At 36.6% G+C, this 27,942-nt stretch overlaps 1 protein-coding gene and 1 long non-coding RNA gene across 3 annotated transcripts in view; one reads left to right on the forward strand and one right to left on the reverse strand.

The window, feature by feature from the left end:
- LOC131737176 (uncharacterized) overlaps positions 1–8,814 on the forward strand; it is a 61,454-nt gene extending 52,640 nt beyond the window's left edge. The window contains exon 3 of the long non-coding RNA XR_009328744.1: positions 8,636–8,814. This is a non-coding gene — a long non-coding RNA (uncharacterized LOC131737176). The remainder of the gene's footprint in view (positions 1–8,635) is intronic.
- LOC117402443 (failed axon connections homolog) lies at positions 1,189–17,717 on the reverse strand. Of its 2 annotated transcripts, XM_034003578.3 has the most exons (7): positions 17,547–17,716; positions 17,179–17,300; positions 14,539–14,674; positions 13,199–13,395; positions 8,596–8,813; positions 7,655–7,771; positions 1,189–3,065 (listed from the first exon to the last, which is right to left on the reverse strand). In XM_034003578.3, the coding sequence occupies exons 2-7, from the start codon at positions 17,283–17,285 to the stop codon at positions 2,761–2,763; spliced, it is 1,080 nt and encodes a 359-aa protein (XP_033859469.2). In that variant the 5' UTR covers positions 17,286–17,300; positions 17,547–17,716; the 3' UTR covers positions 1,189–2,760. The 2 variants fall into 2 exon arrangements, with proteins under 2 accessions (XP_033859469.2, XP_033859468.2); XM_034003577.3 differs by having other exon boundaries at positions 17,179–17,717.
- Positions 17,718–27,942: the final 10,225 nt, after the last annotated feature.

Raw genomic sequence — 27,942 nt, forward strand, 5'->3', positions numbered from 1 at the left:
CCAACACAGAATAGGTACCTTTACATAAATCGTAAATGGACCTATTCTGTCAATGTGCAAGAAGCGTGTGATGCCAAGGCAACTACATCACAAACGTGTATGCAAACCATCCTGGCTCCGCTCATGACTCTTTTATCCTCAATAATTCGCAGGTGGCAGCTGCGTTTCAGCCAGATGACAGTCTGAGAGGCTGGTTGATAGGGGACAACAGGTATCCACTGAAGCAGTGGCTACTACCTGCTGCACAACCCCACAACCCCTGCCGAACAGAGGTATAACCGTACCTATAAATGTGCTTGTACTGTAATTGAGCGAACATTTGGAATCCTCAAAATGCGATTCCTATGTTTGGATGTCTCTGGGGGAACACTACACTACACTCCTCAGAAGGTTAGCAATTTCATCCTGGCTGGTTGTGTTTTACATAACATATCTCTCCGTAATGGATGTGATGTTGAACTTACAGAGGAAAGATTACAGGGTTTGAGGGAAGCAGATGCTGAACTTGAAACCCCAGTGGTGGAGGTTGCAGATGCTGCAAGTGCCAGGCAGGTCAGACAAAGCCTTATAGATGACTTTTTTATTTCGTAAGTATTCACTCTCCACCTCCAGGCTGCTTAAAAAAAATCATAGCCAAGGGCTTGGTCATCCTCCTCACTTGGGCTGCTGGACATTTTTTTTTTTTGCGCTTTTGCCGCCTTTCTTGTGTTTCAAAATGCCATGCATTCGCTATCGCAAACACACAGGTCCTCTTAAAGGGAATGCTGAATCCTTATTGGTTGTAACCTTACTCCCCCCCACTGTGCTTTGTTTGGCTGGGCGCATGATTCGCTATTTGATGTGCGTTAGCCCACGCATGAGACCCGACTTCTAAATCATGTTTTCGTGCGCTCTCGTGGTGGTTCGCTAATGCTGTCATTTTTGTCCTAGCAAAAGCGGTTGCACACATATTTGCTAAATAGGGCCCATAATGTTGTATAGTACAGTGTTTAGTAGAGGAACCATTAAGTACAGCAGTTGGTTTTATCGTCGTAACATGTAAAGGTATAGAAAACTGATTGTGCAGGTTGGAAATGAAAGAAAAGAGGTAGTGCTTTTTTTTTCAAGCCCTGTTTGTACATGAGGGGAACAATCAATAAGCTAGATACTGTTTCCTTGCCAACCTCACCACACACTGTAGACTGGCTAAATGGCTAAAACGGATCAATTAATTACTTGACCTACTCATAGTAAAGCTCCATGGTCTGCTTAGCCATCCCCTATCTATATCAGACATGCTTCTTACAGTGGTATTAAAGGAAAGCTAACCAAGGTTTTAAAATCCATATTCTCACCTCTTAATGGAATTAACAATATCACCAATGGTCCCCTCTTTTATTACGTTGAGGATCGTTTGGTTCCTTGCTTGTATTTTATACTTTAATTTGGGATATGAAGATATTTGCTACTGCAGCTGCCTGGTACCAACTCATCTCATGTGTTTTTGTTAAACACACTCCAAGGGCCTAGCTGCACCTACAACAAAGGTATCAAGATGCATTAGCTTTTAGTGTTGTTAAAAATGTGTATATACGTGAAGAACCGAAATATTAAATAAATACAATAAAAGGGGGGCTCAGTAATAGGTGTTAAAACAGCATTTTCATTAAGCTTATAAGAGGTAAGGAACAAGGATTCAAAGCATTGGTTTGCTTGCCTTTAAACCAATCGCTAACACATTGTGTGTGTATGCAGATGTCAACTCAGCCAGTCTTGCCATTCACACATGAGATTGTTTTACGATTCTTGTTTCACCCAATGGGATTTATTTTAATAGTATAAACAGCCACCCCCTTAACTCCTTCCAGGGTTAATTTAGTGACTCCCTTATTTATAGCACCAAATACAATCACAATACAGTGAAAAAAAACCTGGAGAGAGTATTAGGGTCTAATTTATCAAGGTATACCAAACTGTACACCAAAGTGCAATTTATATATTTTTTTAATGTGAATATTACAGCATATTAAACTGTTAATGTTACAAAAGATGTATCAAACAAGTCAGATATTTCAGTTCAGGACAGAGTATGACTTTGTTGTTTGTTACTAGTTATGTAACATTAACAGTTTAACTCTTTAGAGTAAATCATTAAGATGCATGTGTAGTCTAACATGGCAAGAAGGATTTCTCTTCCATAACTGGTTCCCTGTAGTTGGTATATTGTGTGTTTTAACCCAGTGTTTCATTATTACATTCCAAAGCTGCATAAACAATGGGCCAGAATGCCACTGATGGATGCCATGTGTCCTTAGGTTAAATTAAATTTTTGTTATCATGTAATGCAGTGAAATAGCAAAAGCATCCAGTCCCATTAACATAAGTGTGACAAGAAAGTAAGGCTAAAATATGTTATTTTCATGGTTTGGATGGTAAAGTAATACATATATAAAAAAAATTTAAAAAAAACTGCTGTAACATTGATGTCCAAATTGAAGCCATTGGTCCATTTCTTTAGTGCATCTAGAAACCTATTTGTATTTTCAGTTATTATAAAACAAATTAAATTATAATTAAAAAAAAAAATAAAATTAAAATCTTGCTCTGCATTAGAAACTATTTATTATTCAGAATTCCACATTCAGAGCTCCGTGTGATTCCTTTTTTACTATTATTTTAAAACTACTTTGCTCATAACATAAACATAAATATGTATGTTTGGTTATATATTACCCACCCCTCGATTTCACGGAAGATGAGGGATTACCTACTTACCATTCTTTATTTAAAAGATTCAGTTTTGTACTGCTCTTGATCGGACTCCTCCATGTCTACGTCGGAGTCGAAGAGCTCGTGGCCGGTATAATCTGTATCTGGGGTCTGGGAGCAGGAGAAGCTGTTTTCGGTAACTTCTTCATCGAAAGTCTCAGTCCTTGAGTACAAGCCGTAACCATGTAGCTGTGTCGGTGTCACGCTGTCCTCGCTGGTTTCCTCGTAATCGTAGAGCAAGTCGCCGTAGTCACACCACTCAGGCCAGAACTTCCTCCTTATCCTCTCACAGTACATGGCCAGGTTAATAAGCTCCCCTGCAAGTGTCCCACGAAAGGTTATCCACATGCACAGCATATGACGTCCTTCAACATTTTCAACAACTGTGTTTTTTTAGATCACCCCTTCTCCCACCCCTGCAAAAATGTGTTAAATCCTGGAACATTATTATCAGGTCTAAAATTATTTGTTCTACAGCACAATTCAATTGTTAAAAAAAAGAAAATCATAGTAATTCCAGTCATTTTTGTGATTTATTTATTTATTTATTTTCTTTAGTTTTCTGTTCTACCAGATATTATCTATGTATGAGGAGCGGGGTATTAGAGGAGTGAACAGGTGTAAAAGGTGGAGGAGAGTGAAAAGGATAGGTAGGTGATTTTCCAGTTTTTCAGAGAAGGAAACACATATGATTGTGAGTAAAAGAAAATGGGATTGCATTGAGAAGATCTTTTGGTGAATAATTCTTATTGTTTTCATTTACAATCCTTGGTTGTCCCAGCATGGCAGAGAACGGAAATTGATACATGCTGTTAAAATTAGTTCTCATTTTTATTTAACCTTTATTTAACCAGGAAAGTACTTTAAATTGACAAAAAAATGTTGTGTGAAGTATTTTGTAATTTATCATCAAATTCATATGTATCTGTGGAATTTCTAAGGCTTTTAGATTCTCTTGATTACACTCAGAATGTTACAGGGTCAACTCACAATCACGGCCATACATTAGATTTAGTCATTTCTCATGGCTTAGATGTTCAAGTATTGTCAACATTGGGTCCTACTATATCTGATCTTTTGGCTATTCTTTTTGAGATTAAGTTGCCTTTACAGACTAAGAGTACAGCGCATTACATTAAAAGCAAAATAAATTCCTCAACTGCATCCAGGCTCTCTGATACACTGAGGCTCTCACGGCTCACTAATGCTCCGTCTCTTTCACTTGATAGGGTAGTTGATAGGTATAATTGTCTTTTATCAAATACTTTTGAGACAGTGGCCCCGGTTAGAACTCATAAAGTTTCTTCTAAACCAGGGGTGCACAACATACGGCCCACTGACTGCTTTAATACAGCCTGTAAGGACTTTTATATTATAAATGAAAAACAGCCCGCACTTTTAAGAAAATACACACTGTCAAAAAAAATCAGAAGTTCTACATCAGCCAACGTTCATTTGTGATTTGTTTGAGGCAGTGTGTGCATTTGAAATGAAATGAAAGCTGTTCACAAACCAGCTCGAGAAAGGGCAGCTGACACACTTTGAAACATGTCAACAAGCCTTTCCATGTGAAGAGACATACAACTGGAAACGCCATACAAGTGTCCTGAAAGAACTACATGGGGTGTCTTCCAGCAGATTTGAGCAATTCAGGAGCGAGCGAGCCTCTTTTAAACTCTTCGCAGATCCCTTCTCTGTTGTAGCAGAAAGTGTACCTGACGATCTCCAGCTTGAGTTACTGAACTGGAGTGTTCCAATGCCTATATATATATATATATATATATATATATATATATATATATATATATATATATATATATATATATATATACACACACATATATATACATATATATATATATATATATATATATATATATATATATATATATATATATATATATATATGTATATATATATAGGCATTGCATTTTACAACATGCATTTTGGCCAGTTGTCTTTTTCGTGATCTGGCCCTCACAAAAATAAGGTTGTTCACCCCTGTTCTAAACGAACCTCACCTTGGGTAACTGCTGACATACGCCGGAAATGGGAAGGTCGTAAACTAGAATGGAGGACTACAACATTGTATATTCATTCTGATATCTAGAAACTGGAAATATCTGGCATAGGCTGGAGTACAGTAACGGTTTGAGAGAAGCCCGACACTTTCATTTTTCAAATGTAGAAATGCAAACAGAGATAATCGCAGGGTCCTCTTTTCCACTATTGATAAATGAGTTAACTCCTCCTTGATTGCAACCCCTTATATCAAAGTTACACCAGCTGACTGTGAGACCCCTCCTTGATTGCACCCCCTTATATCGAAGCTACACCAGGTAACTGTGAGACTCGTCCTCGATTGCACCCCCTCATATAGAAGCTACACCAGCTGACTGTGAGACCCCTCCTCGATTGCACCCCCTCATATTGAAGCTCCACCAGCTGACTGTGAGACCCCTACTAACTGTGAGGCATTTCTTAATTATTTTGAAAGTAAAATGACTAATATTAGGGATCATATTTTTCAGTGTGCTTCTGTTCTCATGTGCAGACTAGACTAATGCCTTCTTTTATGGATCATTTTCCCTTGTTACAATACAATATCTGAATAAGTCAGTGATGCAGATTAACTCTTCCTCTTGTTTTTAGACCCAGTTCCAACGAAAATCCTCAAAGGCATTTTTAGTGATCTCTGTGACTTTATTTTAGAAATTATTAACATATCTTTTTCAACTGGAACAGCACCAACTGCTTTTAAAACTGCTGTGGTTAAGCCATTACTCAAAAAAAAATCTAATTTAGATCCTACAGTTTTGAGCAATTTTAGACCTATCTCCAATGTACCTTTTGTAGCTAAGATCTTGGAGGTAGTAGCCAATCAACTTAATATGTTTTTGATAACAATACAGTTCTTGGAAAGTAAATGACTTATTGGTAAATGCAGACTCTGGGTATATTTCCATTCTGGTTTTATTAGACTTAAGTGCATCATACCATTTGAATGGGTTGCACTAAACTGGTTTAAATCATATCTTACTAAGAGACAGGATTTTGTTTCCAGCATTAGAATTATCCACAGTTACCTGTGGCGTTCCCCAGGGTTCCATTCTTGGTCCCATATTATTTGCTTTACACATGCTATTGCTGGTAGTGTACATTTTCACAGCTATGCTGATGACACACAGCTTTATATTTCTGTGAAACATGGGGATACCTCTGCGGTCTCCGATTTAATTGATTGTCTGAATGATGTCAAAATGTTTTACAGTTAAACTCAGCTAAGAGAGAAGTTTTGATTTGGGGTTCTCTGTAACAACTATAATTCTCTAAAAACAGTATTGAGTAATTTAAATTCAAACCCAAAATCAAAGGCCTGAAATGTGGGATTCATATTTGATTCTGATTTATGTTTTGAGGCTCATATCTGTAATGTCATCCAAAGTGTCTTTTTATCACCTATAAAATATTGCTAAGATTAGGTCTTGTCTTTCATTGCCAGATTCTGAGAAGATAATTCATGCTTTTGTCTCATCTAGACTCGATTACTGCTATGCTCTTTTTTGCTGGGTTGCCAGACCATGCCGTTTCACGGTTACCGCTTGTTCAAAATGCAGCGGCACGGGTGCTTAGTAAAAAAAAAAAAAAGAAGAAAAGTGACCACATAATTCCTGTGCTTGCTTCTCTATACTGGCTTCCAGTACGACATAAGAGTTGATTATACAATCCTACTTTTGACTTACAAAACACTTCACAGCCTGGCACCAATATGAACCTAGACTTGCTTTAAGGTTGGCCGATTCTTCTGTCCTTCCCAAAAATTAAGACAAAATGAAAAGGAGAAAGAGCTTTCAGTTAAGATGCTCCCACATTATGGAATAATCTACCATCTGACATTAGAGATGCAGAGTCACTTCATATTTTAAATCAAGATTAAAAACTCACTTTGTTTATACAAAATGTTAAAAGCATTCTTCTCTTTTTATTTCTCTGCTAATAATAATGTTTGGCTTTTTTTTTTGGTGTTTTTATTTATTTTACTATAACTTTTTCTAGTTCATGTTTTTTTTATTGTTTTATTGAAATTTGTTTTTGTCTTTATTGACTTGCAAAGGGCTTTGTGACACTGTTGTATGAAAGGCGATATATAAATAAACGTACTATTTGAGCTATAAAGATTTGTACTATTTATATTTATATCCAAGACAGTTCATGCATTTTGCGTGTTTTGAGTTTACAAGTACTAACAGCACCATCTTGTGGAGAAATTATGTTTTACACTGTTTAAAGGTGTATGTTTATCACAAGGGGCTGTTCATCCAAAAAAATACCTTGACTTGGGTAATTTTTTATTGTTTGTGAAATCAATGTACACATATTAAAACTTGTTATTACAGATATAGATGTGTTGGTGTTATTATTATTATTATTATTATTATTATTATTATTATTATTATTATTTAAAAATGTTTAAAAACATGTTTAAATTGGCTTTTTAGAAGCGAGAATAAAAGGATAGTTTATAAAAACAAGATTGGACACTCGATTGAGTTATTCAGTTGCAGTCGAGTTGGAAAGAGCTTGTTAATGTTTCTCAATAGGATTCCTATAATTGATAGTATAGAGCAGTGGTACTCAACTCTGGTCCTCAAGATCCAATCCAGTCCAGGTTTTTACTCCAAGCAGGTTCTAATGTAGTTAATTGAAGCTGTTGAGAGGCAATTAACTAAATTTAGGACCTGCATGTAATAAAGACCAGGAATGGAATGGATCTCGATGGCCAGAGTTGAGTACCACTGGTACAGAGGAACCAACTCTTTTGGACTCAAGGGTCACATATTACCTTGTTATTTTGTACGGTACAATGGAAAGAGACAGCAATGGTTGGTGAGATACAGTACATTACCTTTAATCAATTGCTCGGGTCTCGTCCCTGGTAGTGTCCACATAGCCTGAGCCAAATGCCCGAACACAGTGGCATCTACTGTGGAAAGTTTCGGTCCCATTATATATTTCTTATCACCTGAAGGACAAGAGAACATTCAAATGTGAAATCAAACCATGAAAAAAATGGAGACAAAAAAAAACTCTTAACTATTTAAGGATAATGGGGATAAATAATGGGTAACACATCAGTCAAAAACTAACTTGTTCATAAAGTCATATCTTTGAGGAATACAGATGATTCCTGAATTTTTTTAAATATTTTAAATATTAATATTTAAATTGGTGACCCTTGGTATGCTTTAATTATTATTATTATTATTATTATTATTATTATTATTATTATTATACAAACTAAATTTGAATTACCGAATAAGCGACTAATTCGCAATTGTATCGGTATAAGCAGATAGCAGTATTAGAAGGGAATTTAGCCAATGCACTCTATCGATGTACCAGCAGAGGGTGTAAAGAGCAAATTACTGAGACAAGAGCCTGATCAGATCATTAGGCAGTCCTTATCTTATAACTGCCGACACAGTGTTTCCAATCGATTATTGATCAAAGCCTCAGAGCAGCTAAGCAAGTCATTGTCTCAGTTGGAACGTTGTTGTTTTGTACTGCAGCCTGCAAAGTGCTTCTTGATTTTACTGTTATAAATTAAAGTGACAGGGAAGTTGGAAAAAGAAAAAACAACTCCACAAACTGTATGAGGGTATGCTAAAATAAATGAATGCTTTGTGTGTGTCCGTCTTAATCCTTCAAATCACTGAAGAAGTCTGTGTATATCTCAGGTTAAAATAAAGTCAAGTACATTTTTACCTTTAAAGTTCAGGAACCTGAACACTTATTATGCAAAATAAATGCAACTATGCTAGATATATGCATGATATACTACCACACCTAATAAAGCTGCTAATGTCCGCATGTCTTTTTCCATCAGCGCATAGATTTCCTCCTTGGAGAATCGCCCTATCCCATGTCCATACATCTCCCGCTTCACGATGCCCCTGGTGAGGTGACTGAGGATCCACTTGAGAAGATCACTGAGCGGGCCTGAGAGACAAAGCATCTTCTGGGTCTCCTGGAGATTGTCAACCCACTGGCAATAAGCAATAGTCCTGGAATTGACACAAATAAAAGAAAGCTAGATACCAGACTAGAGTTTCTGAATACAAATCCAGCCAGTGAGAGAGTACAAGTCCGCACAGCAGGGTTTAAGCCTGGATTAAATGATGGGGTCTTCACCACCAAATATTTCTGTTTTATTGTCTTTCCTCAGCATGCTTGTTTAGCTGTGACTTTAAGCTCTTGTTAAGATCACACTGTAGTAACTTACTTCAATTCATCTAACAGTTATACAAATGTGTGAACCAAGGTAACGAAAATCTAACACTGAATGAGAGTCTCTACAGTACATTTCTGTCTGTAACAATATGTCAAATACCAGAGAGGGTTCTGTATAGTGATTTAAAGGTCAGCGGTATTGAATAGATTTTCTGAAATGCTTTGTTAACTTTTTTCCCACACACTGTAGCGGTCAGTGAAGAGTCAACCGATATTGTGAAGCACACTTGGAATCTCAAGTGGTTCAGCAGAGCTGTAAAGCTGCAGTTATGTTCTGCACCCGGAACAACATTGTAACATGCGCCAAGAAATTGATAGTGTTTAGATATTGCTAGGAAAACATACTGGCAGCAAAGTTCACAAAGTTTAGCTTCTCACACAGGCAGTTAGGTAAGATATAGAAGACAGGCACTTAAGAGTGTGAGTGAGACAAGCTACACGAATCCTCTCCTGACGACAGACTATGTCCATACCCGAACTATCTCCCAGGAAATTAGGTAACTTATCATTATTTGACTTCTGTTTAAAACTAGGTGCCACATTTGTTGTGTCTAACTGTAAATGTTTATGCTATCGATGTGTAACCTTTGAATATTGGAATAAATACATGGAAACTTACTAACATTGCAATTGGTAGTGTGTGCACTCAATTGCAGACATCACAATTTTCATCCAGTACCTAATTCCAAGAAACAGCAGTGACCTGGCCGTACTGTATGCACGTTCACACTGCAATAAGCACATACCTATGAAATATTGCTGACCAATTAGACTGTTGGAATCTGTTCTTATAAAAATGCATAGTTAATAACTTGCTTTGGGCTTTTCCTTTAACCTAGTACAATAGTAAAAGCAACAGTACTTAGAAGTACCACATTACTTAAGAAAGGTAGTACCACAATATATTGCTGCATGTTTAAATTGTACATTAGTAGTAGCATTGCAGTAATAGCTGTGCTAAGCAATGCCTTTTTTAAGGTTTAACAGCAATGATGGAGGTGCATTTTATGTGTATGGAAAAGCTTTTACGCTGAGCTTTTTTTAAATGTTAATGGAAAGTATTCTTGCTCCCAATGTATTCATAAGTGCACTGCAGTGTTTTTCAATATTGTTGTTTCATTTTAATGCGATATCCCAATAGTGCTGTGTGGGACACACACAGTGAAGCAGGAGGACCACAAGTGCAAAATGTGTAGTCTTGCATCACAGGCCTTCCAAAGGTACATTGTCGACAGATAAAACTGAAGACATGAACTAAACCATGGTAAATGGGACTATATTACTAATGAGGATGGGAAGCACTAGGAGGATAATGCTCCAAATCTTACAAAACACATTAAAATAATGTTCTGCTTTAAAAAGCTTGCGCGGGTCTAGAATATCACTGTTATTTTGCCTGCTGATTCTTCTTGGTGTTTAGATTCACTTTGCGTATCGTTGTTATGTTTTTATGTCATCACATACGGCTGACTTTTTAAAACTCAGAAGTTTAAAGCACCCCTCTAAAACAGGTCTCTAAAAAGCATGTCTAACCTCCATGTACATCAGAGTGTAACCTTTAACCTGTCTCCTACAACACTCTGCACCTTGTGGATGCAACAAATACATGAGTAAGAAACATAGAACACATTTCTCACATCCATCGAGAGCAGAGCGTGTGTGTCTCTGTTTAAAAGCAAACCCCCACCATCTCTAAGACTGTTAATATGTTATTGTATTCTTTTGGGTATATTTCACCTCGGGATTGCTTGCTCCCCATTTTATATAGATCTCTGAGTCGATTGGTTGGCTGATTGGCCAATTAGCTGATTAAGGTCATCACGTCCTGGAAAGCAGGTAGAGGAGTGGAGTCTGGAGCTTGGACAGGAGCTTCAGTAGGTTGAGGGACAAAGAAGCCAAAGAATTGTTACTTTATTTCAACAGATACATTCTTCTTTTCTGGCCTAGGCTAAGGCAAGGTGTGCCTTATTGTTTGAAGATTTTAGTTTTTGTGCAATAAAAATGAGCTCTGACGCAAAACCGCACTGAATTCTTGTTTGTTAGATTTCTGTCTGTCCTTTCACAGTGTGCTTTTTTAAGTTAAAAAAAACAACCAGGATGTATTCGAAGTCAAGGTCATGAGAAACAAAATGAAAAGAAGAACACACTAGTTAAGTGATATTTCACATAGAGAAAGCTAAGACCTGTCCTGCTAGAGCTACAGTATTTGATACTTAAAACATTTTTTCATAGCTTCTCTTAGAGAAATACACTGTATGTCAACAGAGAACCTGCAACATAAGCAGCTGGTTGACTTCACATCATCTCCTAAAAGGACAGAAGCCATGTCAAATGTTCCTCTTAACTATTTGCTATGAAAAAAAAGTACAGTAACCGATCCATTGGTAACATTTTGAAGAACAGCAATGGGACACATGACCAATTCCGCATTTTCATTAAGATACCAGCTTGCATCTCAGATGAACTCAGCAGCATTTCATTTAATTGTCTTAGCTTTTCATTACTCTGATAATTAAGTAATCACCTTACACACAAAAGAAAATGAATCAGTTTCCAATTTTACAGTGGCAGAAACTCTTAGAAGGTGAAGTGGACGTGACGTACAGTATGGATGGTCTGTCTGCATTCCTTTGAGGTCACAATGTATATGTTTGTTCTCTGGCATTAACTGATGCATGGCACTCTTTATTGTGTACCTGGCTGTTTGTATGTCAAGTTATACCCACATAAGATCACTTTAATGGATTAGTAAACTTGCCTTAGTGTAACTGCTGTACTGAATGCATCTGGCAAGCAGGAATAATACCATTGATACAGAGCAGACTTGAACTATATATAAATACAGCAGCAGCAAACAGCTGAAGACTTTGACCTTTACCTACTAACACAATTACTCAGAACAATACCGTAGATACCAACACTCAATCACAGCTCACCTACATTTGTGGAGCTAGAGGGGTATCAAGGGGTGTTATGACTATCTTCTGTATTCTTGTAAATGGGAAAGGGTGTAACTGGTTATAACTGGTTCTAAAACCACAAACTAATGCTAAACGTGATGAGCTGTAACTTTAGGTAAGTGTCACAAAATGCCTACTAACACACCTGCTGTGGTGAAAGTAGTGGAGTTCCGCTCCCAATGGGCAGACGCTTGATAGGTATATTAGAACTTGTAACAGGTCTTTCAGGGCTCTGATTCCACCTGCTGAGACCTGTGAGTTTACTTGCAGTCCTGTTGCTGATGTGTTCTGTAATACTTTGCATTTGTTTGTTCCTGAATACAACTCTTTTGGTTGAACTTATATGAAGAGACTACCTGATTATTCTTTAGAAGAAAGCGAACCTTACACTGCCCCTAGTGGATGTAAGAAATACATCAGTCAGAAATACCTCAGAACCAACTCACTAGGGGCAGAGTGTTGCAGGGGGATATGTTAATGGTTACACTCCGGTGTACCAGCTGTACTTAGAGAGAAGACATGTTTGAGTGCCCTATAGATGCCACAGGGATGCTTGAAACTTCTATGTTTTAAAAAGTTACCATGTGATGACTGAAACAGAAAAGGACAAACAAAGTCAATCTAAGCACGAAGAATACATGTATTTCATACCCAAACTAAGCTGCTCTTAATATTACATAACCTGAAACTAAACCTACATCTAGTGATCTGCCACTTTGCAAGTTTTCTTTAGTTCTGCTGTGTGCAGCTTACTAATATACCTATGGCAGAAAAATAGAACTGAACTCAGTCAAAGCACCTTAACACAAACTTATCAAAAAATAATAAACACAGTAGTTCAATAATTTAAGCAAGGACCCCTTGTAAAGAAGACAATAAAAAGAGAGGAAAATTACATTTTAATCTACTTATTCTAAAATTATTTTCCCAAGGCTGCACAATATGGGTTAAAAAAAGACCTGAAAATACTGTCACCTTTAAGAAGTGAACAACAGCTAACTTGCTGGGTTTCTGGTGGCTAGAGTGGAGACATTTAAACTAGCTTTATTTCAGATTTGAGTTTTCACATGCATCTGTTCACAAGGACATGACTTGATATGCGAGACTTCCATTGCACTGTTCATTTACAAAACAAATGCACGGAAAGTAAATGTAGAACGAGGTACTCAAAAAGGTTAAGGAAACAGTACCGGACTCACCAATAAAAGTGCTCTTCAACCATTCTAGTCACTGTTCTGGACACCGCTTTCTCATGCGGGTTCAGGTTCTTGTTTAAGTTTACTCCGAGTTTATCTTCTAAAAAGTCAATAATGAATTCAGTGCCTGACACTTTCTCGTTGTTGTATTCAATCCACGGCATCTTCCCTTGGGGAGAAAGTTTGCCATCAAAATAATTCTGCAGGAAACACAATTGTAATCGGTCACAGTGAATCCTGCATACTACCAGGCTGTATGTCTACAACATGCACCTAACAAGCTGGAGGACTGGAGAGACTGCATGTCCTGCAGTATATAGTGGGAATCGTTACTACCCTCTGCACTTGCATAATATTTCCTTTTCTATTTGTTTATTATCCCATGGTGTGTGTTCTTAATCATCATTTATTGGCGTTTCTACACAATATTTGACAATATACCACTGGAGCTGGCTCTGAAGAAGCTTGAGCAAAGTGGGATTTCTGTAATGTATAAAAACGACCACTAGGGGGATTTCATTAGTAATAATTAGTTTATCGAGAGATTGTCCATTACAAATCTTTTAGGGGTAGAAATTACTAGTGGTCATTTTTTTACAGGCCGCATTGCAGAAATTCCACCTTGCTCAGGCTTGCTCAGAGACTGCCCCAAAATTCAAATAGACTGATGACTACTTAAATGCAGATCAATGATTTGAATCCCTGCAGAAAATATAACAAGTATTTTTGCAGTTAACCAGTGTTTTATACCCTGGGACTCTGGGCTTTTGTTTCAACCCTTTCTTAAGTTAAAAAATGCAATATTTGTCCACATGTGGTCCCTATTCTAATACATGTTTCCTCAGTATCAGATCATGTTCTGGGTACTAGATTGGAGGTGGTGCATTATCCATAAAATGTCACCCTTAAGCATGTGTCAGTGATTTAAGCTGAAAACTGAAAAGGCAAAAGACAAGGCCAACTATTTATGGGTAATGACTGCTGCATAGGATATTATGCTATAAAGAGATCGAATATTTTTTGTGTATGAATACATTTTGTAAAAAGGTTGTATATTTTGGGTTGGATCACTTAAGCTGCTTGAAATGTATGTCCCTGGTTATAACGAGTTTCAAGAGTGTAAAGTACTGTATTATTAGCTTTAAGAGGACATCTACCTGTGTTCTAATGAGTGACCAAGCTACTCAGAACCTGATTGGCCAAGATTATCTGTGAGTTTTAAAATATACAGTATGCATATATTCAGTGGACCTTTGATTATCTGAAACACCCTCAGAGTGACTGCAGTATTATAATAAAGGACCAAAGTAATCAAATATCCTGGAAATGAATGAAGCCAGTACCTGGTAGGGTAAGTCCACCATTCGAAGGTATGTTTCCATCTTCAAGCAAAATGGTGATAAACTAGGAGCTCCATTCTTTGGCCTTGAGAATTGATGAAGAATAATTGCATCTTTTGAATCTACCTTCTGCTCCTTTCTGTAAAGCAATGTTTGTTGGGAAATGTTAATATCAAAGCTGTTAAAGAACGCGTGGCTTCAAAAACCAGTCTGACTGTTTTTTTTTTTCTTTTACCTTTCCCTTTTTGTGAACTTTCAAAGTGGTGTTCCGATATTGCATTTTAATAATTTCTCTCTATTCACTAAACAGCTTTCATTAAATTCACAACTGGCTGTGGACGACTAGATGTGTGTACTGACTGCCCAAGTGGTACAGGAATGTTCGAGATATACTATTTGGTACTTCCCTTGTGTTGTTAGAATGGAAACAGGAGTCCAGAGTTGAAGGGTTACGTGATTTTAGCCCCTAAAAAGTTTATTATATAAAAGTTAAATGATAATTAAAATGGTAATTTTCCAAAACTAGTAAAAACTATATATATATATATTATTATTATTTTTGTTTATTTTTTTTTTTCAAAGTTATTATTCCTGTTGGACTTTTTCAGTTTCAGATTTTATTGGGGGAGGGGGGGGGGGGGGGGGGTATGCAGTGAAAAACTTCAATTTTATAATACACATTTCTAAGGCAGGAGCAAAAGACTGCATGGACACCCCCTCTGTCCCTCAAGGAAGTGAGGCCTGAACCTTGCAGGCACGGTGGCAAGCTACCTCAGCCCTCTGAGGGACACCATTGCCAAGGTAGCAACAAACACAGACAAACTGTGAATGCTCAGACTAGATACCAACAGAGGCTCTAATTAATTAAGTAGCCCACTTTCCTGAACCAAGCTCAGATTGAATTTCAGACAGATTATTTTGAAACTAAGTGGAATTTAAAGACAGGGAACAATGTTTTGTATTAATTTGCTATTTGACCTCTCAAGGCTTTCATCATATCAAGATTATACAATCAAATTCAGGTTCAAATGCAAAAAGTCTGTGTATTAAAAAATGCAGTGTATCTGTCCTAAGTTCATACAACACTATATTAACAACAGGAAGGTCACTATCAATTCCAAGGTGATACCCTTACACAAGCTTTGTTAGTCCCAGTAACAGAATACAGGTCCATTCAATACTATAGATGTGGTACTGATTAAAACAGAGCCCACAGCTCTTATAATGAAATTAGCCTGACTTATAACATTTGTGTTTGAGTTTTGTTTTGCTCATATTTTTGGAGAGGTAGATGTGTGTGAAATACATCTTCCATAAAGTGTACAGTTAGGTTTTTTTTTGGTTTGTTTGTTTAATGGAATTGATTTGAATAAAATTGTGAATTAAAATGCAAATAACCTACATTTTCAACACAGTTTGTTTATGGAAACTGAGTATTATAGAAAATCTCTCTGAACCACTGTGTGCCAAATCACACTGGTGTCCAGCTCAAGGAAGTGCATTGGCTTTGGTAACTCAGTGTGGATAAGGAATAAACTGCAATAGGAAAAGTACACATTTCAGTACTGCTGAAATATAATCACAATGCTAATACATTTTTTAAAATGTATCATCATGATCCCACTGTACTAAATCTAATCTAAATCAACACCTCTGCCACGTGTATAGGTGGCCTGAAAGGAGTGTATTTAAATACATTCCTTGCCTTTATTGTACAAACAGCTTTATCACAGCTTTCCCATGTTCTTCTGGTAGGTTCTACTCTACCCTTCACTTTGATATGCAGATATTTCAAAGACAACACAACAGAAGTGGAACATGCTGTTGCTTCCTGTTACAAAATCACTTCCTGTGCTGTAGGTCAGTTTCACTCCAGTGGTCTGCTATTAGCCCAACTGAACAGGCAGTGACTAAATACCAGAAATTGTATGTCTATTTACGCAAGAATAATTCAGCATGTCCTGAATTAAAGTATAAAAGACAAGCGAAGAACCAAAGGATCTTCAACACAAGGGGAACACTGATAATGCTGTTAATGCTAGAACCTTTAAATATGATGACGATGATGATGATGATGCCTGTCTGTGTATCATGTCAGTTTATTATTATAATTATAATTATTATTACTTAACTTGTCAATAACACCACTCATAATGATTGTATTATATATGTGGCATTCTGTTTTGTAGCTTGTATAAGGACAATGTTGTTAGCAGGCCTTCAACCCTGGAAATGTAAACATACTGGGATATTTGTGCCACAGATTTGCAATACAAGAGTTATAGATGCAGACACCACATATTTTCTTTTTTTTTTAAAGTATTTCTGTCATACACACTCTTTCCATAGTTACAATAATATGGACTTATATGATGTTTTTTTTTTTTTTTTCAAACAAAGACATCCTTTAATTTCCTGTTGATTAGGCCAGTGCAGCCTCTATGAAGAAAACGGTATTTGTGTATTTACATCCTGATTTATGAAACTGCCAGGTATGCAGATGTAATATTGTTAATACTGTTTTTTCTTTCTTTTTTTCGTTTATACTACTAAATATACTGTATGCAATGTTAATTTCGGTAGCTGTTATTAGCCGTTCCCTCCCTTATCTGTGCAGTGACCAGAGTTGTGTGTTTTGCTTACCTGATGGCAAGCAGCTCATGTAAAAGATAGGCAGCAGCGGCGAGCAGGGCACCCCCGGTCAAATACAGGGTTTTCTTCCACCAAGAATCCGACCCCAGCCCCGACATGATCCCGCTGTAGTCCTGCAGAGGGAAAGTGACGATGTAACCATAAAAGGAATAGTGGTCATCAGAGCTACAGAGCCCGAAGGAAAAGCTTTGATTCCAGCTCAGATCAACCACACAAGATCGGGGCGAAGCAAAACCAACACCCCAGTACATTCTTTGTCTGATTCGCCACCTGGTACCAGTTTTGGTTTTTTTAGCCTTCATTAAAATGGTTGCATTAGTGTTAATGCATCGAGATGAGTAGTTTCATATGTAACATACGAAAAGGGAGCATTTTCCTTGCTTCGGGTCTCTGCGCCGGGAACAGCATCCTTCCGCAGCCGTTCTCCTCCTGCTGCTTTGTCTATTCCAATGGAAACCAGTGATGTCATTGCGTGTTATTGATTCTGTACGCACTACTAGAGCAACAACATAGAACACTCCCTCTAGCTAAAAAAACAGTGGGAACGAAAGCAAAACGATGTAGACTATGGATGTTAGACAAGTCAGGGTTTATTCATAGCTATTTTGAATATTTATTCATTTATATTTTTTTCTTAGGTTTGTTTTACAGTATTGAAATTGTTCGCTTGTATTATTGCTATTAATAATAATAATAATAATAATAATAATAATAATAATAATAATAATAATAATAATGTGTATGCATGTATTCAATAATTTTATTCACTAAAGATCAGCATGTAACGTGCCACTGAATTGTTATATACCGGTAAACTACAAACCAAGTTTTTTTAAACAGATACAGTGTATGTATACATGTATCTTTTCTTATTACTATGTGTTGGGGTATTCGGAGGCATTTGTTCTAATTAAAGCCCTACAAAGCCTATACTGCACCTTCCTTTTTCATTAGAAATGAAAGGAGCTATTGCAGAGTCCCCCTTTTAAGATGATTACACTGCAAAGACATCTAGAGTCCAATGTGACCGTTACTGCCTTACTGATCCCACAGAATTTTGGAAATAATTTAAAGTTTAACTTCCTCAAAACACGTACACATAAAAAAGCAACATAAAATACTATGTTTAAGTTTCCATAAAAACGTATAAAGCAGTACAGTATATCATATGATAAATGGCATCAAATAAGTATATTTACTAATCATTATTTAGCATTATAATAATCATTACTACTACTTGCAGGGAATTTACTTTTGTAACGAAATATTTTTAAGTTTAACTGCTCTTAGTCGAAGTCGCTCTCAAATGTAATTATGTATTGTATTTTTTATTTTCTCTCATTTGAATTTGCTCTTATTTACTACTGATTGTATTGTATTTTATAACTACGCTTATCTTATATTTTGTTATTGTGATATTTTGTAATGTTTTGTCTGCTAACAAATAATAATAATAATAATAATAATAATAATAATAATAATAATAATAATAATAATAATATAGCCCAGATTTCACAACCAGCATATCTGGTATTATTGGATCTCCGGTTTTAATGAAGAGACAATCCCTTTTAGGATTCTTGAAGATTACAGGTCCTTTATTATGCAAGTGAAGGAGACAGGGGTTGAGACAGGGGTTCAAACAGGCATCTTCAGTCAGAAAGCCAGCTTGTAACAGGCCAGCTGTCTCTCTCAGCCCAGCTGATGAAGAATTACCTCATACCTGTAGCAGATACAACAGTTACAAGCCAAAGGGATAACTACAGAAGCCAAGTACTCTGTTAAATTTGCAGTGATTATAAAATAGGGCTTAAATACTGAGGGAAAATACCTCCGTTCTCTTGGCTGACCTCACTTGAAACAATGGATTATTGTGCATTACTCTGTTCATCCTCGTCTCAAACTTGCACTCTTGGATCCATTGTCTCTATGAATAAGAACAATATCCTTTTTTTTTGACAACCAAAAAAAAAAAAAAATACACAGAAGAAAAACACATAAATGACACAATCATTTCTCTTTATTGAGGCTCTGTATTATTTTTAAGTAAACTATATGTGGCATGTACAAAGATCATTAGTGCTGTGAAATGATGTAATACAGTACATGGCAGAAATGTACATTGTATAATGTAGTTTATTCACAACAGAAACAATCTAATATATTTATTACTAGCAGAAAACTGGCTTCCACATTAAGACAATCTTTAAACTGATTGTAAGATGTGTGTTTTAATTTAATTCAAACAGCCACACAAGATGCCTTCAAGACATACAATTGTAACAAAAATATAGACAGTTACCCAAAATAGTAGTACATGATCTAGTTTTACACATTTAGGTTCAACCACATTAGTTGGTTCTGCTTCTTGCCTTCTCAGTGCAGTATGCAATATTGTTTTGGTCATCTCTGAAACTTGCCTTACACATGTAGCTTGGCAGTTCATTAACTTGACACTAGTTTAGGTGTTCCTTCTAAAACAGCCATAACCTTTTTTCTTTGTTGAACAATAAACTGACATGTTTGGTAACTGTCTGAATTATGCTGCTTAATTTAAGAGTTGCACAAAGAAAAGTAGTGAATATTACTGGCCGCTACAGACCCTGATATTAATAAGAAATATACTTTAGGGGTGAACACTCTCTTCCTCTCGTGTTTCAGTGCTGGTTCTTTTCTGATCTTGATGCTCGTCTGCTGTAGTTTCTGTGAACTCTGACTCAGGTTGTGTGTTTTGCATGAATGGCATAGTTAATGGCTGTGCTGTCAGTCCAACTCCAGGAGCCAGAGAGTAGGCTGTAACACATCCCATTAATGGATTCAACGTAGAAGACGTCCGAGCATAATGGAAAACAAGAATAAAGAAAACACATAAGGTACTGCAAGTAGGAAATCAAGATTCCATTACAGTACTGGCAATCTTCTTTACAGGTAATAGCTTTCCACCAGAGGAGCCTAAACTAATTAATCAATATTTAAATCCATGAGCATTGGCGCTCAAACAATTTTTATAGTGGAACAAAACTGTAACCCCTGTATATGTTGGAAGCCTTGCAAAGCTGCACCCCCAGCACCCCTAGTTCCAGCACCCCTGCCCATGAGAAACTATGAACCATTAAGGCCAAAACTACCAGCATTTTGGTAATTTCGTAAAACCATGCTTATTTTTAAACTCTCAAACTTTTAAAAAAGAAAGATCCAGATTTGTTCAATTAAGCAATAACTGCAGGATGCTTGAGTGTATGAGGAGACAACAGCACTTCCTGCCTGTTGTATTAAGAGTTGTTCTCCCAATTGGATTAGGCATCACACTGAATTAGAGATGCAAATAATGTGATGCGATAGTGATCCTTGCAACACAACTGCAAACAGCGCACCAGAAATGTTGAAAGAGAAATATGTAACAGCATTTTGAAAGAAGCAGGATAGTAGGTGCACATTGAGCAGGTGCCACAGCAGCAAGGGCAACACCTTGTGGAGTCTATGGCTCTATGCCATGTTGTCAAGGTTGTGAGTAGGTCAAACTGTGGCTCAACCGGACATTGCGTACATGTCCTAATAAAAAGTGACCAGGCTGTGTATGTAACCTGTAGCTATAGCAAGAAAATTACAAGAGTTTTAGCATTAATTTTTTTTTTGTATGCGTTATGTGTTGCATCTGCTAAGTCTGACTTCAAATCATTCATTGGGCTCAGTGCTAGGCTGCATTCATTGAACCCTTTGTGACGTGTGTTTATCTCAACTGTGCTGTGTTGTCCTATCATTGGGTAACAGGATTTGAAATTGAATGGAAGAGAGATTCCACTTGTCTTATAAGGAACAATAAATCAGTGTCCATATGACGTAATGCTGAAATGCAAATGGAGGTTTGCTAAATAATAATTCATGTCTATTAGGTTTCCATGTCTTTAATACTACTTTGTATCCCAGACAGTCCATGAGCCATCCCACAAATTTTAGAGCTTTGCTGCAGTGTCTGGTGGGACAATTTCCTTACAAACTACAAGCATTGTACAAGGTTAGAAAAAAAATAAAATAAAAAGAAATCTGTTTAACATCAATTCATGGAACCACCCCAGAAACTGCAGCAAAACTGAAAAACTAAAGGCTTTTCACAACTTGGTTCATGGACTAAGATACAAAACTGACCTCATATTTTGTTAATGCAGAACTCCCAAAGGGAGATTGGAAATCACTGAAACAGAAGGTCAGGTTCAAAACAATCAAGGTTCAGCACTCCTGCAGCATCAGCCAGGAAAACAAAGGAAAGGTTAAAAAAGGACATTTACAATCTTTTGCTATGCAGCGTCTACAAGAACACATTTATAATGCTTAGAATTAACTCCTGAGAACTCGCTTGGGGCTCTGTAAAGGCTACGCAAGCCAATTTTATCATGTTGCAACAAGCTGGCCTCCTTCAAATTAAAATCAGAGCCCTAGGACATCACTAGGTCATTTACTCCACAAAAACAATGGCAGAAAGTCTTTTAAAACCTTTAATAAAAAAAAAACTAAAAATAAAAACAAAAACTTGGACATTAAGAACCTTCCTATCTATTAGTACATATTCTCATTCTCATGCATTTATTGTTAGCTGTCTGGTTTACGGATGGACTACCCTCAAAGTAGAATCCCTCTGGCACAGTGATGTCTTTCATCACCAAAATACTTTTTGAAGGAATCAAAACAGATAGCAGTATTTCTTCTACTCTCAGGCCTATTTCCCTGACATCGCAAATCTCTACTGACATCTTCAGGGCAGCTTTTTTCAGTGTTCCTGAGAGCCTCTGGAATGAGAGGGTACTACAAATAAACCGAGGGCCTTAGGGTTAATCTCATTAATAAATAATTATCCAATAATAAAACAAAATTAACACACTTTAATAACCGAATGTATAGACACAGGCATACCTGTGCACTTCAGAATGTACTTTCTAAAAATAAGGTATATATTTCAGCGCGCCCAATTATTTTACCCCCGATTATGCTCCCTCACCGCAGCAACCCCCACAACAGCTCAGGAGAACTGAAGGTTAGTGGGTGTCCTCCAATCATATGACCAAGCTTCTACACCATGGAGATCTACAGCAGATCTCCGGGTGACTGGCCAGTGGTCAGTAGGGACTGCTGTAGTGCAGTGAGGAGAAACAGTACCTGGGGTGAAGTAGTACCAAGACCCCCTTGTTAAATACCAGTACAGCACGTGTACACTTTACTGTCAGTGTAGCCTAACTATGAATGCACTGGATTTGTGAATTATAAATAAACAAATGATGATCCTTTATTGAACTGGGTCCAGTGTTTTCAATTTCTTGCTAAAGAGAATGGGATTCTTGAGATATGCTGGTAGATGCACTTGGTACATTTAACTGAAATACTCACTTGACTCTAGAATTCTTTCCAGGTCCACAGGATTTATAAACTTGTCCCAGTCATAAGTACCACTGGGTACTATCTTCAGGATGCTTTCAGCAACAACAATGGCTAATGAATAGGACAGGTTGGTTTTGTTTTAGTAGTAATAAACAGGCTGTAAATAAAAATAAAATAAAAAAAAAAGATCAAATTAGTGTCATATTTACATGCAATTCATTTACATAGCTAATTTGGCTATGCTTTGAATCACCAACATAAACAGCTGCTAACCACACTGTACTGTGCAATAAACAATACAAGAATACTATACTACAATAATCATTTTAATTTCCAGTGAAGAATATGCTTTGGATACTTTGGGATTTACAGTAATGCTTCAATTACTAAACAATAAATTATCAGTATGAGGACTGTAACGATTCATTGTGTATTTCTTTACATGATATATCATGTCATAATAGTGTTATGTATCATTTGCATCGTGATACCAAGTGGGTTTTGAATGAAGAATAAGTGGGTTGTATAGTTGGTATGAATACATACTCCCTAACTCATTTACTGTTTGTCTTTTAAAAAAAAAAAAAAAAAAAAAAAAATGGCATTGTTAAATGATAAATTGATCCTATTACGCATCAAACAAGTAGCCATCAGGATCATCATATGTACCGTGATCCATATTGTATTGTGGCCTGCATACGGGGATAAGTATTGTATCATATTGTGATATTAGTGTATCTCTACACCCCTGAATTGAGGGATATTCCAGGCAATGTTAATACATAGCACCAGTTATAACTGGAAAACATTACACCATTACACTTTTGTTTGAGAGTCTTATGGTTGACAAATAATCAATATACAAGAAAGGCTACACATACAGCCAAATTATACAGACACAGCCAGCTCTAACTTGGATTTGCAAACGTTCTGACCACTTGTGCATGAATACAGGAAATTTAGCAAACATCTACTCCAAGTGACATCATTTTATTTAAATTGGAGGTTAAAATTAACTTTTATAAGAGAAAAACATGCATTTACAAGAGATCCTGCTTCCAAGAATTAAAAAAAAGACTGTGCTCTCTATTAGATTAATTCATATATTATTGTTGTCAATTCAAACGTATCCTCAGGCTTCTCAGAGGTAGAGGGTAAGATGAATTAATGAGCCCTGTGAGTCCACTGCTTAGGTAACCCTCTGACTGTAGTTATATCTTTCATAAAATATTTGGTAGTGCTCACAATTAGGTTCAACTATTTTTATTTCTTAGCAGACACCCTTATCCAGGGCAACTTACAGTTGTTATAAGATATCAGATTATTTTTTATACAATTACCCATTTATACAGTTGGATTTTTACTGGAGCAATCTAGGTAAAGTACCTTGCTCAAGGGTACAGCAGCAGTGTCCCCCACCGGGGATTGAACCCACAACCCTCCGGTCAAGTCCAGAGCCCTAACCACTACTCCACACTGCTGCCCCATAACTGCATAAGACCTTGTAACATGCGTGCACATTAGGTAAATAAACAGCACAGAGTTTGAGCTCAACTGCCTTCATGAAACTACAGTACCAGCTGATTGGATTGTCACACTAAATAAGACAAAAAAAGTTACACAGCAAGAAATAAAATGAGTGTGGTTCAGTTAGGATCCTAAAACTACACTACACTAACACAATACCTTTTTTAAAAGGAAGAACTGACACCTTCACTTCTTGGATTTTAAAGTACAGTGATATCGCTCCATTAAAGCCAGTCAACTGCCCAACAAAATGTCCCTAATTGGGGGGTGGTCTTACTACTTAAGGTGCATTATTGTAAAAAATCAATGTCACGTGATTTTAACTAGGTAACTTGAACAGGTTGTTTTTGTTGATACTATTTATCTATTTAAGTTTTCTTTCCAATTCACTGTTTCTCAGTTTTAGTTGTAACTGGTTAGAAAATGAGTTACATCCAAGTTTGTAGAAGGTTTTTTAAAAAAAGGTTTAATACATTTGGAATGGATGATGGTGGCCTTCTTCCTGATAACAGGAGCAAACTGGGGGTGTAAAAAAGTGGCCTGAAATGTGAGGTGGTTTTAAAGCAAGGTTTAAAGCAGCTTTAAAATCTAATTGTGGAGATACAATAAATTCAAGTTTTAACCAGCGCTGACAAAGAACGGATCTGGAGAACGAATTGATGCAGACACAGAGAGAGAGAGAGAGAGAGAGAGAGAGAGAGAGAGAGAGAGAGAGAGAGAGAGAGAGAGAGAGAGAGAGAGAGAGAGAGAGAGAGAGAGAGAGAGAAAGAGAGCATAAACCAAGTCTTCCCCATTTAGGGTCAACATACAGCATATCCAAGTTTGTTTGATTTCAGAGACAAATTATGTATCAGTTTACATCATATCTGATCTCGTGGAAAATAGGGTTCTTACCCTGTCACATGAATTACAAAATGAGATATTATAAAACAAACAACTAGCTGCAGTCTTAGCCTGACTGACCACATGCATTTAGGGTTAAAAATATGAATAAAAAAGGGCTTTAAACAATAGTGGGTAGAAACAGAGAATTGCAGTATGTTTAACTCAATCAGATATGCTGTTTAAGATGTGTAATCTTTCCAAATGGTCCTTATTCCAACTATTATTTTTTTTTAGTTAAGGTGATTTCACCTATGTGTGCAGCATGCCCTCAAATTCTAATTGCCTGCCATATCTATGTTACGTACTGTAGGCTGAACCACACAGAAAGTGTCTTTTAAAAGCAGGAGCCAGTGCCTTCTAGTGACCACCACTATTGACCAGGTTTCATTTTTCTGGCAATACACTGCTGTGCTGGCACTTATTAAAATGAAAGACACTTTGGCAAGATCCAGCCTGCATTACACACGACTTTGCAGGCAACTATAACTGAAGAGAGGCTACTGAGTTCACAGACGTTATATATGCAATAGTAATTGCAATAAAGTATCACTTAGAATTGCAAAGATCATACAAATGTGCACACTGATATCGTTCAGGTATGCATTGAGACACAGATTCTTCTACATACCAGGGCTCAAATCTTGTGTCACCAAGCCTGTGATCTGGAGTGGATGAACATAAAGGAGCACCCAATAAGGAAACTTCCACAGTGTCTTCTAAGAGGTGAGATATATCCATGAATTTATAAGAAAGACTTCTTACAGGTGAATATCTTTTAGCAGCGTCACAGAGTCATCTTCCAGGGTTGTTATCATAACTGAGTCATAATCTTGTGTTCTGGGCCTATTTCTGCCAGACTTTCCTTCCCAACCTCTGCAATTTCTTCTCAGCTGAGACAGGCTATAAGTATGCTTGTCTTCTTGTGGTGCAATGCCTTTTACCACAGCAGTTATAACACTTTCCAGTACAGTGCACTCCACTGAATTGCATATCGGATAAATTCATACTCCATTTAATAAACTGCATAGCAATTTCTGGGTACCAACAATTCGCTATTTGTTTGCATGGTATTCGACTCTCAAATGCATATCTGATAATCGCATAATTCACTTAATTGCATGAAAGAGCCAGTTGATAATTGCATTGGTTGAGTTGACTGCGTGACCACAAACAACTTGACTTGCAGTTACAGAGACTTCTAAGTGGAGGTATACCACACTTACTGTAGCTCAACAAGCTGAAGTTTTAAAAAAGTTAGAAAATGAACAGTCCAAAGAGAGCTTGACAGCATGTATCTTGTTACTGAAAACACTGTTCACCACAAATCTTTGTAGTTGCGCATTTTAAAGATACAAACCTTTCTCAATGCATGTTTTTTTTTCTGTAGTCATTGTGCAGTACAGGAAAACATCCCCTCCTCTGGGCAGTAGTGGAGGCTCGCTTATTTCCAGATTGGGTGAAATGTCACCACTTCTTGCTTTTCTTAATATAGAACTTTTAGGTCATACTCTTGATTCATTTACTTGCAGTAAAAATCTAAACTTAGAAATGAAATCAGTCTTCATGTAACATTTCTGCTATCACACAGGTTCATAATGTACTTCAACCCAGCCACCTGACAAACCAAACAAAATAAACACGTCTCATGCAATGCTGTTTAACTGTAACAGTAAAATTACTGCTTGTAATACTAATACTAATAGTGAATTTTCAGACACAATTTTTTTTTACAAATAATTTACTATGCCACATAAGCACACAAACCCTGTTAATGCAATGGCTGTTTAATTTTTTTTTTTAAAAATTAAAAAGTACTCTATTAAGAATTATTTGGCGAGAATAAGATGGAAATATGTATATAATATGTACTAGGGTGTTCCTTTCTTTACTCATATTTATAGGTAATGTATATGTAGTACATACAGTAGTTTCAGACTTTACAGTGTTCTAATTTGGTGTACGGTTCCTACAGTACAACAGTGTATACATTATTTAAATACTATTAAGATTACCTTTCACATATACTATTACAACCAGTTTTAAGTCAGTAATGTGCATTTATTTTGTGAACAAACACTTTTTACATTTCTTCTTTGTATAGAGTGTTTAATAGTATTTTGTATGTTACAAAAACATCTTAAGATATATATTTTTTCTTAATTATCGGGATTTTCTTAATTTATTTAAAATGTTTGTAATTAAATAAGAATAATTGCTGAAATAAATGATCATAAACTATAGAGAAACATGATATTAGTAATAAAATGTATAAAAGCACAACCATAAAAGGGCTTGAATATGCAATATTCTTACCCAAAGACCAAATACATTTTTGCATTTAAGTCATTTTGGGTTTTCTTCTTTTCCAAATTCAGAATTGTTTATCTTCAGTTGTTTAATAGATTTAAAAAAATGAGCAATTGATTACTTGCAAGTTTTATAACTAGTAAATAGTAAAAGTAGTAACTGAAAATAATTTACCGTAATTTTATTTAAATTAGTTTGCATTGTAAATAAGTAGTATAGGAGATTTAAGCAAATATGTAATTTGAAGTAACTTTCCCCTTTACAATTGACTTCCACTTTAAACCATGGTCCTTCCTTTCAGTATGTCCCTTCATTTACCCAATTTCCTACCACACAGAAATGACCCCTCAATACACACAACTTTTAAAAAGATAATTAACCCATAACACTTACAGTACCTCACTTAATAGGCCTCCACCGCAGCTGACATCTAATATTTCATAACAAGATAAAGGGCTTCCTGGTTTTCGACGACTATTTCTATTCAACAGATTGTCTCTGGAATAGAGCAGAAAATTGACTGTATTATGGGGCAACATCTTCATAGGATTTCACTAGGCCTTCCACAGGGCACATCTTATGCAATGTTAGGAATTACAAATACAAACTATCCTGGGGCCCTTGATTCCACTGGAAGGCCGATTTCCACTCACCAAGTCCACCACA

This window comes from Acipenser ruthenus, chromosome 5 (genome assembly GCF_902713425.1).
Source record: "Acipenser ruthenus chromosome 5, fAciRut3.2 maternal haplotype, whole genome shotgun sequence".
NCBI lineage: Eukaryota > Metazoa > Chordata > Actinopteri > Acipenseriformes > Acipenseridae > Acipenser > Acipenser ruthenus.

What these genes read in the sequence shown, in the direction of transcription:
- LOC117402443 (XM_034003577.3), bottom strand. Translation starts at nt 17,489, where the DNA reads ATGAAGGCTAAAAAAACCAAAACTGGTACCAGGTGGCGAATCAGACAA. An exon ending in TGGTGGACTTACCCTACCAG is followed by an intron (nt 13,396 to 14,538) that starts GTACTGGCTTCA and finishes TGTTTCCTGCAG; the next exon opens with AATTATTTTGATGGCAAACT. An exon ending in GACATTAGCAGCTTTATTAG is followed by an intron (nt 7,772 to 8,595) that starts GTGTGGTAGTAT and finishes CTTGTCCTTCAG; the next exon opens with GTGATAAGAAATATATAATG.